Genomic DNA, 23,203 nt, shown 5'->3' with positions numbered 1-23,203 from the left:
ATTTATATAATCGCTACCGATCCTAAACCATTCATAATCGGCCATAAATTGAGGATCGCGGTGATCTAACGGTTTAGCATGCAGCTGTACTTCCGATGATCGAGGGTTCAATTCCGCACTATACAAACATTTGTATTCATGAGTATAATTGTTTATATCGGTCAATCTATGGATACTGTGTCTGAATATTCAAATGAGTGTATCTAAGTATTTCTAATGATTATAATATTTATTTCAAGAAAAACATTTCACATGAGATACAACTTTACAAACATAGAAACTTAACTTGATCTATAATAATGAAACAAGAACAAGTGATCAATTGTATTTATTTACAACGGTCTGCACTAAGGTTAGGTTGTATCGCAGGACAAAACTATGCTTTACCGTTTTACCTTTACTTTATATATCAGTTGTCTAGTATAACGCAACCTCAGCTTAGCATGGGACTAGATGGTGTTGTGTGAATTATATAACGTTATTATTATATTATTTAAACCAAACATAGTAGAGATAGCAAATCAATTCGCATTGAAATGTGTCGATTCGCCCGTCGATTCGTCGATGACCTTTTTACACATGAATTGTATGTATATTATTATCGTATTTCGTATACTGATATTTAATCTTCGAAAATTGAATTTTGAACTATAACCATATAAAGTACTTTCTTGATTGATTTTCAAAATAAAGTTTTGTTGCCGCTAGTAAGGCAATTGTTGCTTAAAGACACATGGAAAAGTAGAAAGTAAAAATATCATGTTTGGTTCATAGTCTAAAATGTATGTTTAACACCCAGTGCTGCACTGTACCGCCAGGACTCCTTTGTTCTTCCGTACAACATAAACACGCGGGAGGTCATTACTGTCTACCCTTTGTTTTTTGTTCAATGACGGACACTCAATAAGGACGTCTCTCCAACCCTACTATATATGTTTAACAAAAGCAAATTGAATTTTCTCTAAATATTCCCCAAGTTAATATTGCATAATACTTAATATATTAAATAATATTAAAAATTTCAATGTAATGAATTGATTTCATGTACTGCCGCGTAAAAATCTGAGGTATAAACAGTTATACATGCTTATGAACACAAATGTTTGCATATTAAGATAACCAAACCGTTGGGAAGAGTACTATCTGAATCACTACACCTACGTGCCATAAAATCATGACTTAGTTATTTCGCGATATTAGTAAGTTATAGTTTTCCCCAGTCTGATGACATTATAAATTGTATTAAACACATTACACAGTACAAATTATTCCTAATGACATAATACATTTTCCTAACTGGATTCGGAAATAATAAAATATACTTTATTTTTAATTATCTACTGTCACTCATAACATGTTTTTATTCTTTATTCACAATGTTTGTGAAGAGACAAACAATTTCACTTTGATGTTAATTGGACTTTTGCCTTTTATCTTTCAAGCACAACTCACCAATATTTAAACGGTACAGAGGGAATTATTGAAAATTTCGTTGATTCTTTAATTTTTAACTCTAATGAATTTCTACTAATTGGTCGTTTATACTCACACGTTCCATTTGTATGTAAAGTTGCAATAATTATTTAAAAGAGCAGTTTTTTTCGTTTTTTCATGAGATGTGACAGAATTCCGAATAAGCGGTAGATTCATAAAATAAATATGACTATTAAAAACTGCTTAAAATTGAGTATACTATATTTGAATAAAGAATTTTCTGTTATATTTAAGATTAGTGTCATTTTATTCTTTCTTTTCAGTAATAAAATTAAAATGCAACTCACCTGACTCCATCCGTAAGCTCCAAGAAATCCAATAGTAATGGTCTTCTCAGTCCAGTTGACATTGAAACTCGGACACAATTTCGCACCACCACAGTCACTGTTCACCAAATCGTACAAACTCACACCGTTCGCTTCAATCTTATCAATCGACACTTTCTCCTCTATCAAATTCGTAGTCACCCTCGAGTAAATATTGTTCAAGTAAACCGAGTCTAGCATATTCGTATTAGCATATCGTATATCGTCTGTGTTCGTTATGTTTACAATCTCGCACTTCCTACGATGTACTGTTCCATTATCGTCAACCGTGTTCTTTATAGATTTCAATATATCCATTTCTGTTCCATTAAAAATATATTCTTCATTTATATTATCGTTAATCGCATTTGTACAGTTCGCATCTGTTTCTAGATCATTCGTTGTAGTGATTTCAACTTTTGCATGATCAATGGTGTTGTTTTTTGCAGGTTTTGCGCCGATGCCGTTTAGAAACAATATTAGAAGATATATTGGTATTCGACGCGCCATTTTCGTTTCAATTCATTGTTGATGTTAATATGTAGATCGTAGTATTCTGTAAGGAAAATAAATTTAATGTAAATTAGTATATATTACCAGGCGCGAGATATTTAATGTAGTATTACTAAAATCCAAATGTAGGTCGGTTACAGACAAAATTAAATGGAATTAAGACAAGGGTCTCATTATTTCTCTCACAGAAAATAGAGTTACATAATCTATTGTGTAAAAAAGATAAAATATATAATTACAACGAGAGAGACAAAGAGGTAACGTTAGGCGGACTCATCGCTAAATAGCTGTCGTTATATAGCTATAATCCCTTCCAGACGAACTTGTACGATTAGAGAATAAATTAACGTTATATGTTTCTGTTTTAATTATAATATATATCTACGACCACGAGTATTTAACAAAAAATCCAAAAATTATAAATTTTGACATACACATTTATACACACGTCGATATTGATCTCTTCTACAAAACTGTAGCATGCCAATTTCTTTTATCTATACCCCGTGACAAAGGAAGGATTAAAAAGCAATGTAAGAAAAAAAGGATGGAGGAAAGAAGGATTTGGTGGGTTTTTTGATTTGTTAGGTTACATTATCGAAGTTTTAATTATTTAGTGTTTTTAAAAGTATTTTATCGCCTATGTTCGTCAGGGTTAAAGTAGGATTCTAATGGCATAAGCGAACGCAAAGAGTAGAGGCGATGGATGCTGAGTCTTAGCATCCGTCGACTTCAATTTCAAATTGAAATTCAAAAATCATTTATTCATGTAGGACATTTTAGCCGCTTATGAACGTCGAGTTTTTACATTATATTTTTTTCCCTACCGTCCAGTTCGGTATATAGAATAGAATAGAATAGAAAATCATTTATTCAAATAAACTTAATTTAAGCTCTTTGGAATAGTCATAACAATTTGTTTTTTATCTACCACTCGTTCGGAAAGCTGTCTCATCACAAGAAGAACGAGCAAGAAACTTGTGTGTTGCTCTTTTAAATAATCCTTGTAAGTTTACATTTACAAGTCGAAACGTGTGAATACAAACTACCAACAAGCACTAATTTTTTGGGTCACATATAATCATGCAATAAGATTAAATCGGTCGTAGTGATAAGAGCAGACCAGTCCCTACAAGCAGCACTCGTTCACGAGTATGACGGATGAGCCAGCCATCACTGCGCTCGACCATATTTTAGGGAGCCCATTGACCCGGATATAGATCCAATTGAGAAGAACTGGCAAGAAACTCAATTGAATTACTTTTTTTTTTAAATCCAGTTTATTTACAATGCATAGGTATTTATATAGGTGTCTATGTCTAACATTAAATGAATATTAATAATTAATTCAAGCATGGGCCTCGCGGTGTTAGACGCGAGACACATCTGTTGTCACTTAAGAAGAGTGAGGTCTAGAGGAGGAGGCTGTAGAGCCTGCGCTGCTAGGGCTACGGTGAATGAACTTTGATCCCGTGCATCTGATGCTAGTAGCGAGCTGAGGACACTATGGGGTTTGGGCCGGTAGTAGCCCGCTAGTATCCGTTGGTCTCCCCCGGGGCAAGTGGATTTCCATGACGGATTTCCCCATGTAGACGAATAAAGGATTCTAATGGCATAAATTTTTTTCAAATCGTCCAATTGTTTCCGAGCATGAACAAACCAACAATGAAATCTTTTCTCTTTACAATATTAATATAGTATATGTATTCTTAACACCACAATCTACGTGAAGATGATTGTGTACGTAATTATATTCAATATATCCATAATTCATAGATTAATATTAATATAATATTAAAATATATACATAAAATGTCTGTGTGTATTTTCACCTTTATACAATTCAACGGTAAAATTAATTTTAGTGAAATTTAATGTGAAAATAAATTATATCACATGAAAAGACTTATCTTTTATCTTTTCATTATCTCAAAAAATGTAGACGATGTCACGGGTATAAACTAGTAAAATATAACTATAATCGGTCACGAACAATGGCCCAAATGAAAGGCTACATGCGGGTAAGTCCAACTGTCTATAATCGCCACAGATAACATAAAACAAATTGTCGAATGCAGAACCTCCTTATTTTCACAGTTGGTTAATAAATCAAAGCATTTTATCAAATTCATAATGTCTAAAACAGCTGACCCAGTGTTGTAATAGCGTCGGTCTCAAATGAGAAATTTTAGAAGTTATATTTAGATTATAATTTGATTGTTAATTTAAAATTCTTTAAACCTAATAAATTATTCATTTATTCGATTAAGTGGTAATTATGTGTAACCCAATATTTAAGAGATTATTTGTCAAACAAAATAGAAGAAAAAGGAGAGACAAGCAAGAAAAGAATACAAAAGGACGAAACAAGAAACCGATTTTTTTAAATGCAAGCCCGCCTGACGGCAAGTGCCATCCCACACCTATATACATGAACAACACCAGATTGCCATTCCAAAAGACTATGATATCAAACCTCTACACATACATATTTATGTCTATTACATGCACCACCTACTCTTTTCTAATCTTTCTAAAAGTTCATATAAGTCTAGTACAAACTCTTACGGCCTTATTACAAAAAGATAAATCTGGTTTAGCACTAGTAATAAACCATTCACCAATGTATTCCTTATTACAAAATGAAGTTTATCTCTAAATCGTGATTCGTCTATGGTCTAAAGTTAGACCTGCGATGCCCCTAGTTTAACAGTGGTCTAAATGCAAAAATACAAACTCCATTTTAAAAATTCTATTGTTAGTTGTAGTTTTTGGAAAAATATTTTAACTAAATTAAAAATATATTAACTAAAAATATTTAAAGCAAATTTTACGACAATAAAAACGTATAAAAGACGTTAATTGTTATTTTTTCACTCATTTGACTTTGAAATAGTCATCATTCGAACGATCCAATAAAAATATCTCGCCGTTCCTTTTCTCCGTATAGGACTCCTACTTGTAATTTAAAACTGATTTTCAGCCTAATAGTATATTAATAAATATTATATATTAATGAAATAGTTATAATGAAGATATAGATAAATAGAAATAAATTTATTTTTAGTTTATACATTTTTCTTTGAACTAATATTATTTTTGATCTTTTCAGTTTTCTGGTAAAATGGAACGTAATTGTACGGTGACAGACATGAGTGACTGATTTCTGTATGTAATACATAATGAACGATTTAACTGTACTAAGTAGTCCTCTGTTAGATCTGGATTCGTAATAATGTTAGGTTTATTCCAAGTATTAACTTTAGGAATGGTTTAAACCACGACCATTTAGACCACGTTTCGTCCGAGTTTTAACAGATTTTTTGTAATAAGACCGTCAAAGTATGTCAAAACTACTGTCAGTTCGGTATGCTTTCGAGCTAAGAAGAACTGACATGAAATTCAGCTCTTATTCTTTTCAAATGAGCTTGCACATCATCATAAAAGTCATTCATTTTTAAACTCGATTAGAGAGAATGACCACCAGCAAATGTAGTTTGTAATGCAAACCAAAAATTAATTAAGTTACTTCAATTCCAAAGGTATATACGTAATGTCTCATTTATATGTATTTTGTCGTATTTATAAGTTTAAAAAATATAAAAATAATTTGTCAGGCCTTTGCAAAAAGTAAATAAAATATAGTATACGATTCCCTAACCTTAATTAACTTACTCTTCCAAAGGAATTTAAAATGAGTAATCATTCTCGTATATACGCCATTTCTCATTTTAAATATATTTTAATATTGATAAATGTAAAAATTAAAAAATATATATAAAAATACATTTATAATATAAGTAGGTATGATAAGCCTTGGCATAAAGCAAAGAAATTGTATACAATTTCGCAACTTTAATTAACTAAATCGCCAATGATTTTCCTTGAAGTACCTTATCTTTATTAGTACACGTGTATTCGATCTACCTATAAATCATTTATAATATCATATTGCAGTGCTATTCATAAATATCGTTTAAATTTTAATAGGTCAAATTTAATAGAGAATGAACACGAATTATTACAGAAAGGTATATATAGAATTAAAATATGACTTGCCGTAAATTTAATACTTTCCATTTGAAATAATAATAACCCTGGGCAATTCTAAAACGCAATCTATTCCCAAACTAAACAATGTGTCTTAGGTACTACACAACTTATATATAAATACTTAAAACATTTTAGTAAATACATACTTAATACACATAGAAAATACCCAGACCAATGCAAAGATTTATACTCTTTTTTTTTCGGACTACTCTTATGCTGTTGGCCTCAGCTGGCCTTTACAGCTTCACCGGACGTTAGGGGGCGAGTGCAGATAGATACAATGAGTACTAGCCTGTCGGGGACACCTAACTGATGGAGCTTGTAAATCAAGCCGTTGTGCCAGACTTTATCGAAAGCCTTAGCCACATCGAAAATAGAACGCCTGTACCGCCTTTGGGGACTTGGTGGCAAAGTACAGGCTGTTTTTGTGATTGTAAATGTGATTTACACTCATCAAAACAACTTTTAGGTGTGCTAAATTGCTAAACTACAGAGTCGTCAAATACTTCTTACGTAAAACCGATTTACTCTGTAAATAATTACTTAGGAGATAGCCGTTGCTTATTTAGGCAAGGAATTACAATATCAACTGAAGTATAAGTCTAGACTACTGTTATAAATGCGGAAGTGTGTGTTTTTCTCTTGTTGGATATTGTATATTAAAAGTTGTGTCATTCTTTCTAACTCTACGGCATCTGTACAGTCTGTGGAGTGGCAGCTAACTTAATCAGATTATCTGTATTTATAATGTAACTAATCTGTGCATTTTGTTTGAAACGATATTTTGGATTTTATCTTCAGTTTTGTATAAGTTTGTGAACTGGCAGATAGCTTTATCATATAAATCTATGTTTGTGATACTACTCTGTGCGTTATGTTTAAAATGGTACTTTCGATTGTTTTTCTTCAGTTTACTATGTTTCAGTAACACAGTTAACACAGTTTTTTATATTTTTACATTTTATTATAGAATACTAACATGTCTGTCTGTCTATCTTGGTGTTTATTATATACTTATTTTTAAACTTCCGCGTTTTGTACATATTATTAATGTAGTTAAATAGGTTTTATCATGATTAATTTTATCGTAAGTAAAGGTATTTACATCTCTCGACGAGTCGAGTAGATTGCACTAGCCGTTATTACGAGCTGACTAGTAGCTAGACTGGTCAGTTATACACGTTTTACTAGAGTTTAGAGGCTGAAGATGTAGTTTCAATTAGGTAAAATTGAAATAATAATAGATTATAAAGTTTAGCGACAGAAATAGACCAGACAAAAGTACCCACGCAGACAACTTTATGCGATGTCTACGTCGACATATTAGTTAATTGGTGAGTACTCAATAAGTGTATTATAATATATGTACGATATACAAAATTAGTAAATAACTCTCAACAAATAACACAGCGCCATCTAGTCCCAAGAAAACCTGAACTTGTGTTATGGGTACGAGACAACTGATATAAATACTTAGATTTTTTTTCCTAAATACATACATATTACTCATAGTACCACCCCGACCGATACTATCGTATTATATGACAAATATAATACTAATATTTGTGCCCTGCGAAAAATCGAACCCGCGACCATTGGAAGTAAGGCGGTTTGCTAAATCGCTACACCACCGAAACTGTGAATCAATCCATAGTAGGATTATAAACGCGAATGTGTGTTTGTCTCTCTGTTTGTTGCTTTTTCAAAATTCAATAGCACAATAGACTTAAATAAATTTGACAAAAAAATAGAGACTACAAAAGCTAGCTTTTCCCGAAAAACAATCTGAAACTGAGTGAAATAGGGAATGAAAGTTGATGCAAATGAAGTCGCGGGTAACAGGTAGTATTATTTATTTATTTAATAACAAATATTATTTTTAATAATACATTCATTGAACTAAATCACATCGAAATACCCTTCAGCGTGGTCTCATTTCGTACGATAACGTGACTGGAATCCAAATAAGGGCTTATGTTCAAGAATAGCGTTTTTCTTCATTTTGTATATATATACTGATACATACATACATATAGATATATTGTATGTATGAACATCAAACGTAATGTCTTTATTTACTAAAAATAGTCTGACAAATTTACTTTAACTGCAACTTTAGCTCTTAAAATACAGACTAAATTAATCCTATAGACGGCGGTAGTTCAGAAATATATCAACGAATTGCGGGTATGCGAAAGTTTGCGTTCACTACGTCACTTTTGACAATACTTCTGTCTGGATTTCTAGATAAGAGGATAATCCAAAGACAATGGCTGTATGGGCTGGGTTCTTTTGTCTTACTCTGTGACGGGAAAAATAGAACCAAAAAAAAAAGATAATTATTTGTTTTTTTTTAGATGATGGAGAATCACACAATTCGAATGCATATTGACAGATTGTAAAAAAAAAGACAATTATTTGTTTTTTTTAGATGACGGAGAATCACACAATTCGAATGCATATTGACAGATTGTAACCAAAGTTTAATGAGTACAGTATTGAATAATTACGGAAACATAATATTTTCAGCGACAATAATAGATTTTTAATGCTCTTTTTAGTTAAAAGTATAGAGAAACATGTAGATTTATGATATGTAGAGCTTAATATCATAAGAATAGTCAATGAGTAGCAGACTAAAATCGCACCGCTATTAAAAATATTTATATTGTGCCAACGACTAAGACGCGCGGGGAACCTGCTCCGACTTGGTTGCGACGGCAGATGCACGGCACTGCGCTTATAGCTGCTCTCGCGCATACACGTAGTTGTAAATATTGTAATATACTTACTATAGTAACTTACGCTTTCTAATTTTTTTATTCGTACATAATGTGACGTGAATGTTAGTGAGGACCCACAGGAGTAATCCAATGGCCCTACACTACAAGAGGAAGTGTGACTTTAGCGGCCCATAGTTGTATTTGTGATGACGTATTGGAGCCGCGTCAAGTATAATTATATGTATATTATACTGAAATCTAAATAATTTGGTAGAATAGGAAATATTACTTTTTTTATGAAACTGTCCTACAATTATTCTAACGGTCGCCTATATACATGAACAGCACTACGTCATCACGTTATCATCTGATACCCGTGATGACATTCATGTGTTGCCATTTCAGAGGACTTGCCTATTATCCTGTAATTTGAAAATGTTGACTTCAAAATGCCTTTCTTTTTTTAATTCCTAGTAGTAATCTGTATAGTCCATGATACATTAACTAATAAAAATAACAAACAAAACAACCATCCACAAAGTATGTATATACGGAGTTATTTTTTAGGTAAAATCGCCGTGAAACTTCAAAGCTACATAAACAAAAACAAAGACGGACATGCCTATTAAACCCAGATTACATTCTGGGATGGAGAATGCTCGGAAGAGGAAAAATTAAAAAGAGTAACGAAAAGGGCGGTCAACAAACCCCGCTGGTCTGATTGATCTCTTTCAGGGAAAGGTCCGAAGGAATTATTAATTTAAATTAATAATCAGGTCAATTTGTTTCATGAACAAAATTCTAAAATATCGCAATTTCTTAAATGATTGTTCAATTTTAATGAATTAATTTAAAGAGTATCCTGGATTGCCCTTCCGGAGTTGTTGAGATGTTATACCTAGTATATACCTATATATATATATATATATTCTTTGTTTTACTTAAATATATTAATTAGAAATAATGTTAACAAAGGAGGACTTATCTCAATAAGAGATCTCTACCAATCAACACAATAGAGTGTGGCATAGGAAGTGTTGAGTGGGTCAAATTGTGCAAATAATAATTTAATAAAAATGTCATAAAAAATAAATAATTAACTGTTATTATTTTCTGGTTACACAACGGTACAATCTACGAAGGATACGCCATACATCCTATTTGCTTGTAGTCCACTCATAAACAAAATATCTCCATTGAAACGTACACACTCTATCATGAGGTCATAAAAACCATCGTCCCTAAGAATATCTTGTCCCTGCCGGGCGTAGGTTGCGAACTCTGAAAAAAAAGGCCGAGCACAATTAATCTTCGCAGGTCGCAGTGTTACAGGTCCAAAATACCTTGTAACCAAACCCCTCAGTAAAAAAAATACAGGACCTACGTCATAATATAGAATACCAATGTGAAGCCGTATATTCAAAGGACACTATCGCCATATTGGTATAAGATGTGATTTATATAATAACTAGCTGACCCGGCAAAAAATGTTTTTCCCCATAAAATAATATCACAATTAAAAAACAGGGATTCATAATAGAGTCTGTAAATTTATCATGTAGTAAAATACATGCAATTAGAAATTTTCACACTTTATATAAGCCATATAAAAAAATTAACACTTTTAAAAAATAGGGGTATAATGCACTTTTAAAAAATTTAGAATTATATATATATATTATAAATATATAATTATATTTTTAAAGCCGAATAAATATAATTAAAATCACCCTTATCACTTAAGGGTATCAATAATAGTTTACGTCCTATTCTCAGATCTACCGAATATACATACATAATTTAATAGCAACCTGATTTTTAGTCAGAGTTTTGTATTAATATATAAAACTCAACAATCATCAATGAATATCTAATGATATCAGATTCTTTAATATACTAACAACATCTTGTGAAAACGGCAATACAACTGTCCATTGTACAATGTTCTCGTACAGCCAAAAACCGTACCAGATTAAAATTGCGAGGGGCTCTGTCACCAAGGAGGACAACGAAGAGATACCACCACGAAGCCACTATCACTCTGTCAATAGCGTATGACAACAGAAGAAGAATAATCACAAACATACAACTCTCCCATAGAAAATACATTACATATAAATCTGTAAGTACCCAATGACGCAGAACATGAAAATCAATTAGGTAAACGAGGAAAATATCTGATATAACTTGTAAAATACGAAAAATCTAATTGGACGTAACTATAGATACGTGCTGTTGACGTAACTTGATTAACACAAGCCTCAGGAAAATTGTGTAATTACATTTCAAATCTATAAATACTGCATATTAAAAACTGTATTACTTTAATCTGAACTATTTCTGAAATAGGGGAAAGGAATTGTTAGTAATAAAAAATTACTCCATCGTTAGCAATATTGTAATCATTTGGTTGATCGTGGTTTCCCCGGAAATTTTTGTCATAGAATAGAATAGAAAATCATTTATTCAAATAAACTTACATTGAAGCACTTTTGAATAGTCATAAACATATAACATTTTTTTTTTCTAACCGCTCATTCGGAATGCTGTCTCATCACAAGAAGAACAAGCAAGAAAATTGTGTGTTGATCTTTTAAATAATTTATTCTTACTTACAATTTAAGTTTAAGTGTGTGAATACAAACCACCGATTAGCCATAAATTCCAGTCATTCCAGTCATTCCAGGACAGTTGCCCCAGCGTGACAAATTAGTCATAAATGGTTAATTTGTCACGCTGGGGCAACTGTTCTGACCTCATGCTCATCTTATCATGCTCTACAGGAGCCCCGCCAGCGTAAACCGGTAGCGTAAGTGGGTGCACCATTTCATTATCATTCATTAAAAATAACTTTTGAGGTAGCTTTATGAAAAGTTGTCAGCTTTGTAAAAAGTTGACTGCGTGGGTACCTCTATCGGCTGGTAATATCTGTGCATGGAATAAATTTGAATAAATAAATAGTAGCTCAAGATTTTACTACGCTTCATTTCACATACTGTAAAAATATTTTTAGACAATTCACACAGCGCCATCCACGTACTAGACAACTCATATATATACTTAAATATATATTTTTTTATATATACATATACAGAAAACAGCCGTTATCATGTGACACTCGTGATACCACTAATGCGTTCATTTTTCACTTCACATACATTCACTTTAATTCTCATCTCACTCTAGCAAATGAAGCTGCTGCTGAAATAGGCGAAAAAATAATATCTCAGGACAACTCACACAGTGCGATCTAATTCTAAGCTAAGCATAGCTTGTGTTATGGGTACTAGACTGATGTATTTTGTAGATACATACTTAATATATGTATATAGAAAACACTGAGACATATACAAACAATCATACTCATAAATGTAAGTTGGTACCGTGTAAGGAATTGAACTTGCGACAATCGCAAGTAAAGCGGTGTGCTAAACCGCTAGACGACTGCAGCCGTCGTACTTAACGAAAATGGCTTTATAAATAGTCTACATGGGTACTTTTTTATTACAGTACATCTGTGTTACTAAAAAAGTGGACTCAAAGTTGTGTCTCGAATAGTGTACAACACTTCGTAATCGATATATGATAAGTTACTTTAAATGTATAACATTAATAACAATAACAACATCTCAGACGGTTGGGATTCCGGGGCGGCTCACTCCCGGGAAAGATGCAGAAAGCGGTGCTGTTAGATTCTGCCCGCATTGTACGCCGGTTTCTCTCCCTGGGGCCCTGAACCCCGGCCGACTGTGCTTCTGCCGGGGGTAAGATGCCATCTCCTCTCCTTAAGAGGGGAGATGAGATTTCTTTTGGAAATATAAAAAAAGTATAATAATAAGGGGTAAGTTGCCATATCCTCTCCTTAAGAGGGAAGATGAGAATGTTTGTATAATGATAATAATATATATATAATGTAAAAAATGACACTTCAAAATAGTCTGACATTAAATATTCACCATTCCAAAACATATCTCCTACAAAAAACCACAATATTAAATACCTGTCGATTAACCAGAAAATTTTTAACCTCCTCAACAATATCTTCATACAGCACGACCTCTCCCACACTTGGCGAAGGCCCGTGTAGGTGAGTATTACCTTTTAAATGTATAAAAGAAGAGAAAGCAGAAGAAGAAATAATAATAATGTTTATTTGTCTCAAACAAAACTAAAACAATTATTGCCCATACAATAATATAATTTAAAACTAGTGAAGGAGACAAAACGGTCTATAACTCATTGGAACAGTGAGTCCACCCTCTCTGCTATTCTGTTATAGCCTTTATCAGTAAAATAACACAATATGAGATCAACGACGACAATAACACATTAAGTTAAGTTCTAAACTACAACTAACAAAGTAAACATAAAAATTGACAATAACAAGATTACAAACTAATAAGATTGGACAATAACAAATTTAAAATGATTGTGTTTTATTTTATTTATTACTAGCTGTCCCCGCGACTTCGTCCGCGTGGAATTTAACGTATTTTTTCTAAAATAAAAATAGCCTAAGTTACTCCTTATTACATCAGCCACCTGCCAAAAAAAGTCCCGTTACAATCAAACCAGCCATTTCAGAGATTAAAAGGAACAAACAGACCGACAAGTAAAATTATAAAAAATGTTATTTTGGTATATGTACCGTATATATATATATTCATATGCATGTAGTAAAAAACGGTTATTTCAATATTACAAACAGACACTCCAATATTATTTATATACATATATAGATAAAATTGTAAAACCCGAGCCGATAAATATGCTGCTGATGTTGACAAATAATTATGTCAACCTATTACCTTCGTTGAAAAAAAATTTTATTTTTTTTTTCAACGAAGAAAAAAAAATTTGTAAAAACACAAAAGTTTTCTCAAACACATTTCCCATTACGACACGTGCGCCACCTACTGTAAGCAATTGTATTATGCTAATAACCCACTCGCAAGTGTAAGCAATATGTTGACAAAGTTATATCGCAATGGAATTAACGATATGCGAATAATACGATTAAACAAACAGACAAACAAATATTGTGTTATACTGTTTTAAATTTGACGCGCTTATAGTATATTGTATATATTTATATAACTAGCTGTTCTCAAATTTAACTTACTTATTACATCAGCTTTCAAAAAAAGTCCCGTCAAAATCGGTCCAACCATCTCAGAGATTATCCGGAACAAACAGACAGAAAATTGTAAAAAATGTTATTTTGGTGTATATACCATATTTATATTCATATCCAGCCGTTTCAGAGATCTGAACAACCAGACAGACAGATAAAAAACGTAAAAAAATGTTATTACATACACCAAGTATGTACAGTATTTATATTCATATGCATGTAGTAAAAACGGTTATTTCAATATTACAACCAGACGCTCCAATTTTTTTATATGTATAGACAATCATTTCAGATCATTACCTCTTTTCACGACGACCCGCCGCGCCACTTACGAACGAAACAGACACGTTCCATAGTTCATCTATAAAATATTCTCTCGACATCCGTCACTCACTAAATTCTATATGCAACCTTCTATTAATTTATGTATCCTTTTATATATAATTATTTGTTGAGGGTCTATTTTATTTTAACACTAGCTGTAACCGCGACTTCATACCGCGTGGAATTTAACTTTATTTTTTTAAAACTTAGGCTAAGTTACTCTTTATTACATCAGCTACTTTCCAAAAAAAGTTCCGTCAAAATCGGTCCAGCCATCTCAGAGATTATCCGGAACAAACGGACGGAAAAAAATTGTAAAAAATGTTAATTTTAGTTAAAAGTTATTTTTGTGTATATATATTCATATGCATGTATAGTAAGTAAAAAATGGTTAATTCAATATTACATACAGACACTCCAATTTTATTTATATGTATAAATGTATAGATAACCCAATAACTTCACAAGCACCATCTTTCAAAAAAAAAGAGATTCATAAAAATCCTGTCACATGTTCTAATAACACACAAAAAATACAGACCAATACAACCTCCTCCATTTTTGAAGTCGTTTAAAAAAGTGTGAAAAGTATTTAATTCATATGCAGTGTAAAAACTGTCCTTGTCCTTAGGCAGTTATTTCAATATTACAAACAGACACTCCAATTTTATTTATATGTATAGATAACAATTACAATCATTTAGTAAAACTCACGAGATCATATTTTCATTGAGTTCTATTTCACGACGACTGTTTCAGCCGCGCCACTTTTATGGGCAGACATATTCGTCTACCTTCATCATTATTGTTACAAACTGATTGAAATAACACAAATATTAAATTTTAAGTTCATCATATAGAAATAAAGTCAAAAATTTAACATCATCGAAAGGTTCTTCTAAGGACAGACATCCGTCATCAACGACGAAATCATAAAACACTTACAGTAAAACAGGAGAGACGAGAAAGGGAGAAGTTTTAATAAATAATTATGTATAATATATATGTATTTAGAAATAAAAATCTATGTATTTGTACTCATAACACAAGCTTGAGCTAGTTTAACTTGGGTTTAGATGGCGCTGTGTGAATTGTCCTGAGATTATTATTATTATTATTAATAAATAAATAAATAATTGAAAAACGCACTCATCGCTTAATTTGCGCATACAAAAAATCCAAAAATTCTAATAATCAACTTTTTGCTCCGATTATAAAGTCCCCCCTTTATATAATAGTTTGTAACATATATCTGTACTGTAATGTACTGTTGTTAAGTTGTTTATAATGAGATAAATATTATATTTTAATGGTAGTTGTAGAAACAGTTAGGTGACATATACAGAATTGTTTTATAAATAGAAAATACAAAAAATGAACGTTAAATATATAAGTATTGAAAGAGTTTCTCAACATGCACAGACAGCAATCAGTTACATTTTTATTATATACTTTACTAGCTCTGCCAGCAAACGTTGTTTTGCCTTAAAATAAAAATAAAAATTTAGGGGTGGACTACCCCTAACATTTAGAGGGATGAAAAATAGATGTTGGCCGATTCTCATATCTACTCAATACGCTCACAAAATTTCATGAGAATCCGTCAAGCCGTTTCGGAGGAGTATGGGAACGAAAACTGTGACACGAGAATTTTATATATAAGATATATACGATTACATAACATCCATTACCAGCGAAAAGCTTTTAGAAATCCCGAAGTGTACGAGATATAGGTAATAGTATTAATACGCGTTCAAACCATGTTAGTTCCGCTGATTTAGTCGTGTCTGTAGGTTGAGATATGTATGTTAGAACATGCGTACTACGAGGTTTATAGAAATAATCAAATCAAATCAAAAACTTGATTCATATAGGATATACGCTACTTCTTCTGAAGAAGAGTAGTGACCTGTCTACTGAGATGGGTCCCCTCCGTCGGAGCTGCGGAAGAATGCTCACGCACACCCGGAGCTCCGGCAACAAGCAGTAGAGGTACACCTTGGGGTTTTAGCCGGTAGGAGTCCGGCAGTACCCGCTCGTTACCCCTGGAGCGGGCGGGCCTCCATGACGGATTTCCCCAAGAAAAAAAAAAAAAGGATATATGTTGCATATTCTAATGCAGTTGGCCTTTAACTTGTAACTGTAGAGGGTACTCCAATCCCGCGGAAGGACTTACGGTGCGTGTGTAGGCCAACTCCTGCCTTACTATGATTAGAAACTCCGTTCTAATTTAGATTCCGGTTGGAATAGTACAGACGATCGATTTTGAACAGAACATTGTGAGAAATTCAACCCGAAGTAAAGCGTTGTATTAAACAGTGAAGTCACTGAGACCGTCATAATCGAAACAGAGAAACTGTCATATATTTTCTTTAAATGGTAATGGAATAGACCATCCTTTGCTAATAGTATTAAATAAAATCGCTGGCAGGGCACCACTGGAGGATGATAAGATGAATATGGGAATTAGTGAGAGGAAATTATAGCTTTCAGTATTGGCTGCAATCGGCCTGCTGCAGATGATCCCTAAACACAGACAAGAGAATATATAAAGGTGGAATTTTTCTCTACGTCTTGTTTTCTTGTTTGTTGATAAATTGTTTAATATCTCATACACTAAGGATATGAGATATTGCCAAACAACTATAATAGTACTATGATAAACAAAAACAACGTTGTCTTTTATAAGAGCACTCGTAAATATGGGATTAATGAAGTGGGCGACAGAATAAATATAACTTCGATGGATTTAAATGATAAAAGTTCATTCAATTGTACGTTAAACTCAAATTACTCCATCGACATTGTCAGGCTTAACTGTCGAGAAATTTATCAGAATATATTCATTTTACTTAAATACCGTTTAACTATAGTTAGTAATTCGTTTTATGAGAATTGCTTAAAGTTTTACAATAAACTGCTAGAGTCTGTCCTAAATTTGAAAAAAGTTTCAAAAACACTTTCTTTGTATAAAAGCTTATTATGTAATTTAAGACACTCTTTATAGATAATAGTGTTTTCATAGAAAAAAAATTACTGACTGCATGAATATTATGCTGACAATATTATCTAATTGCACAATGAATGAGTGCGTTGGTGGTTTCAATGTTGATTGTCACATGCCTCCTGTTAAGTGTGTATTTACTTAATAAAAAACATTTACTTAAAACAGCAATACGGAAGTTTCTTGCGATAAGTCTACGCTTCGAAAAAGTGGTAGACTAAAAAAATATGTTTTTATATAATAATAAGTTTATTTGATAAATATTATTTACATTTTAACCTGTATTTCAGGTATTTTAATCTTATAAATATTCTTTTATTTTCATTTTGTGTATGGATAATATATAACAAATATAACCCATTACATTACATTTCATTAAAAATATACTTTTCTAAATTCTATTTTGCTCATAACCATGCTTAGTGCAACCAAGACGTTGCATAGTGATGTAATTAGTGTATTTTTTAATATCTAGATAAAATTCATAGCAACTGCAATAAATGTAGTTCATTATACTGCCTATTAACCCTATTTTTATAGAATAATCTCGATAGCCTATGAGTTCTAGCTGTTTCGCAAACCAACCCGCGACAGATGGTCGCGGCTCGGTTTACTCGCCAAAAATTTTGTATTTACAAAAATTATACTTCAGTATTTTTACCAGTTGTTTGTTCGTCCATAGTATAATGTAATGTATAATGTAATGTAATGTATCCATATAAGCTCTGATTAGCTTAGTAGTAGATAGGACTGTGTAAATTCTCCTCGGTTACTATTATTGTTACTGTAATCTACATCCTACTACTGTATACTTCTATGAAGTCTGTAATACCTAACAGTTTTTATGGTATTAAGAATAGGGAGGAGTTCGCGTTTTTCGAGGGCTAATTATTGAAATTGTTCTTTGCATAAGTAAATTAAGAGCCTTGAACTTTAAGGAACGTTTGAAAAAAGTCTAAGATAGATCAGCTGATCCTGAGTTTTGCGCTTAGCAACACATTTAGCGATCCATTTTTATTTATGTAGATTCTTGTGAAAATCCGATAAACTGTATTAATAATTCATATCGAAATCATTTTTATTATCGATCACCAATCTATATAATATTAAAGAAAAACTAATTTTCAATAATATAATGACCAAAATAGATTGACCAGAATTCGATGGTAACATAAAATATGGCGAAAATTAAATTAGTGCACCGTTTTACAAACGTAACTACGTTACTATACGTGTGCCATTCAAACGCTTCCACACGCAAAATTAAATCTGGTTGTACGCAGAAATGAATTATTGGTGTTTAATTAAAATTGTATGAATACCCGGACAGATGTATCACTCTGAAAAGCCTCTTACTGAGGATATACCAAAAGAGACGCCAATTACATACCCGTATTTCAACTCATAACTTCATACGAAATGATTTAATGTTAATGAGTTTATGAATTCGTATTATTTTGTTTAATTCCGATTCCATTAGCATTTGTGGGTACCACACATATAAAAAAATTGTCCAATAACCTGACCACCGCTACCTGCCCGCCTGATGGTAAGTGTTAACGGTCGGCTATAAGTATATACATGAACAGCACAACGACCATTATCATGTATTGCCATTCCGAAAAACGAAAATGTCATGCCTTGTATCATGTATTTTCACTGCCTATGTATATTCCAAAATTAACAAAATGTGAGAGCATTTAGTATCTACATTTAGAAGTTGCTCTATTCCAAATAACAAACATTATTATATAGGAGAGTGAAGGCTTAATTCTAATCAATCAATATGTCCCAAATACGCAAACATAATTGCAGGCAGAAACTAGTTTAAAAATAATTGACCCAAGTAGTGCGACCTTATTTACCCGATACGGAAGCAATCAATCACAGCTGTATGAAGACAGGCCCAACATCTGTATGCTCAAATAGTTGCCTGTTCGATATCAAAGTTTAGGGTATTGCCCTTCAATATCTTAAGTGATTGTGTATCCCACGCTTTCTAGAGGAGAGTTTGTACAACTTTTTTTTTATACCACGTAGGTGGCAAACAAACATACGACCCATCTGATGGTAAACGGTTACCGTAGCCTATTGACGTCTGAAATACCAGTTGTGTCACGTGCGCGTTGCCGTCCCTTAAGAAACCTTTTTTTTTACTCTTCCTGAAAAACTCCATGCTATAGTCTCGTGAGAAAACCTCGGCAGGTAGTTCATTCCCACAATCTAAGTGTACCATTTGTTGGTCATAGACCTAAATTTGTAAGTAATGCCTGACCTTAATTGATTTGCATTTTATCGACTCGCCATGCCTACGTCTTTATTACATTGTTTAGCTTAAATTTCCCAGTAGAAAAAGTTTATTGTTATTTTTGTTGCCATCTTTTGTTAAATATCAATAAGTCTATAACTGTAGTACATCACTTTACTTTATTGACAATAATTTCTACGTACGCTTTTGCCTTTTTATCACATTGGGCTGGGTTTCATTGTCGAAATGTTGACGGATCTCTAACGTTTTTGAAAATACATTCCATGTTCCTCTGTCCAAGGCCTTTTATAATAAAGTTATTGTTTATGTTTAATCGAATTAGGTATTATTTTGCGGACGTCTATCTCACTACTTGATAGGTTTATGTTATTTTGTTTACTTCCGCTACAATTAGCATATGTGAGACCACAAATATTCGGTGTGGAAACTTTTTGTGGTCTTAAACGGAAATTGTAGCGGAATTAAACAAAATAATATAAACCTATCAAGTAGTAGCGTTATTGTTATTAACTAAATTGAAATATCTGTTGTCTGTTGTATTTGAAATATATATATCTTATATATAAAATTCTCGTGTCACAGTTTTCGGTTTTAAATGTATTCGATGCAATCAAAATCCTTTTTTAAAAAAAGGAATTTATTTGAAAATAAAATTATAAAGTATGGTACAGAGGATTGACTTATATGAAATTTGGAATGAGACTGATGCCTCAACACTATGCTTCGCCTCGGTACTCAGTATTGCTGAAGTCAGCAATACTGGAAATGTTGATTGTGAACATTTCCTTATGTTCCCATACTCCTCCGAAACGGCTTGACCGATTCTCATGAAATTTTGTGAGACGTACCCCTAACATAGGTCTGAGAGGGGGATGAAAATAGATGTTGGCCGATTCTCAGACCTACTCAATACGCTCACAAAATTTAGGCGTAGTCCACCCCTAAATTTTTATTTTTTATTTTAAGGCAAAACAACGTTTGCCGGGACAGCTAGTATATATAAATATATATGTTGAATACATCTTGACATTCAACCATTAAATTATAAGGGGATCATCTTTTCCTACTTCCGACAATTCAAACACACATCTAACTATCCTTTTAGGATTTAATTCGTAATTTATAACAACTAGAACCAGCTCTATCCGTGGATTAGTGGCACCCAGATTATGGTACAGATGTTGATAATGTCATGCACATGATTTGTAGTGATCCTTCTAATTCAGGTATTTGTTGTTGTTTCATAATCTACATCATCAAAATATGTAGAAAATAGTAATAGTAGTAACAGTAAGAAGGATTTTTTTTATAGCATAGGGGACAAAACATCTTGCGTCTCACCTGATGGTAAGTGTTTACCGCAGCTCATTAGTACCCGCAACACCAGACGAATTGCAAGTGCGTAGCCAACCTTTTAAGAAGGAATACGTTCTTTTGTTTTTTCAAAGGTTTCAATATCGTATCGGTTCGGAAATACCATTGCTAGAAGGTGATTCCACAATGTGGTTGTGCGTGACAAGAAGTTTTTAGAATATCGCACTGTGGAGGACCGCCATTTACCCAGATGATCAGAATGGTATTTTAGTTTTTTCCGGGTAGCACGATGGTGAAACTCAGTAGCTGGTATTAATCCGAACAATTCCTCAGAACACTCCCCGTGATATATGCGGTAGAAAATGCACAGAGATGCAATATCTCGCCGCAGAGTCAATGGGTCGAGTTTGTCACAAAGACATTGTTGAAATTAAAATAATACTTTATAAAGAATTATTATTTGCCAGTTGTTCTTAATTGAAGTACCTAGCCGTATATATATACATATATGAGTGACCGAAACAGTCCGAAATGAATAAATAATTTAACTTTCAATTCTACTACTACTACAAATGAAGAAGGAACTAAGTAAAGCAAAACGTGTTTTTTTATTAATATTCATATGAAAAATAAACGTAAACAAAACAGATGTGGCTTGAAATAACTTTGCACTAAGCTTCTGTAATATACATATACAAACTGTTCTGAGTTACAGTTTATTTTTTTATGAAATTGCGATTCCGGCTTCACTAACTAGAAAGGACCAGAAAATCTGTACACGACCTAGTTTCACAGATTAATTAAAATTTATTATTTACAACTACGACGTATAAAATAATATTAAATTGGAGTAATTTTGTAACTAGCTATATTTAATTACTAACTGTACTCGCGACTTCGTCCGCGTGGAATTTTACAGAAGTTAATTAGAGAATTTTTCTAAAATAAAAGTAGCCTAAGTTACTACTTATTACATCTAATCTATACATATAAATAAAATTGGAGTGTCTGTAATATTGATATAACCGGTTTTTACTACATGCATATGAATATAAATACGGTATTTACACTTAAATAACATTTTTAAAAATTTTGTCTATCTGTCTGTTTGTTCCGGCTAATCAAAAAAATCCCGTCAAAATCGCTGGACCGATTTTGACGGGATTTTTTTGGCAGGTAACTGATGTAATAAGGAGTAACTTAGGCTATTTTTATTTTAGACAAATATAATTAAATTCCATGCGGACTATGTCGCAGAAACAGCTAGTTTATTATATAATATTTACAATATTCTGAAACTTTCGAACTATTTACAATATTCAACAATAAAATTTGTTTTCTGTATGTTCAAAATCTACCCTGTAACATCGTAAGCACAGATTATTATATTAGAGTCCGTTAGTTTTCTGTTCCCGCGTCTTTCCTTCCCCTCCCTTACCTACAGTACTGAACTGACCGTACGCCGGCCATGACGCGCGCGCATTTGTTGTGAATTAAAATAAATTAGAACTGTGTTAAACCTACTGTGAATCTGGAAAGCTAGCGACGATACCTTCGAGACCCTGAAGCCCAAGAAATCCGCAGAACCATACAGGTACTTGACAGACGCTTCCACCTATTTTTCCCTATATATATACATAGTAAATTCCCTAACATTTTGGTAGCAGAGAGTAGTTTCCCAAACACTGTATACTATAAGATATAATAGGGACCGTCGTATGCGAAACAAACCCGTTTGTAGGATTATATTGCCTTAAAACAAGACACGAGTTTTACATATTTTCTTTGTTATTGGAAAACTATTAATAGACTTTTAAAACACCGTTATAATCCAATAATTCACTATTTGTTTAAAATAATTAATAGTTAATATTTTCTATAAATTGATTCTGTAAACCAAATTGCTGCATTCGTAGCGCGTAATATGTTGTAATGTTTATATGTTTGCGTAAGAGCACACAGACGATTTCTATTCTATACGGCGAATGACATTAACATCCCTATTAGGCAGAGTGTGGCCGAGTTCCTGAAGTCCTGAGTTCCTGAGTGTCTTGAAGGCAATTGCTTGTA

At 32.6% G+C, this 23,203-nt stretch overlaps 1 protein-coding gene across 1 annotated transcript in view; it reads right to left on the bottom strand.

Annotated features, from left to right (window-relative positions):
• Positions 1-2,309, bottom strand: part of LOC131852471 (guanylate cyclase 32E-like) — a 153,081-nt gene extending 150,772 nt beyond the window's left edge. The window contains exon 1 of the mRNA XM_059203136.1: positions 1,782-2,309. Within this exon, the coding sequence (XP_059059119.1) occupies positions 1,782-2,309 (528 nt within the window). The remainder of the gene's footprint in view (positions 1-1,781) is intronic.
• Positions 2,310-23,203: the final 20,894 nt, after the last annotated feature.

Source organism: Achroia grisella, unplaced genomic scaffold, assembly GCF_030625045.1.
Source record: "Achroia grisella isolate CSIRO2021 unplaced genomic scaffold, CSIRO_AGI_Agris_v1 utg853, whole genome shotgun sequence".
In the NCBI taxonomy this organism is placed as follows: Eukaryota; Metazoa; Arthropoda; class Insecta; order Lepidoptera; family Pyralidae; genus Achroia; species Achroia grisella.
The sequence above is the reverse complement of the archived record's forward strand: the minus strand, read 5'-3'. Positions and strand labels throughout refer to the sequence as shown.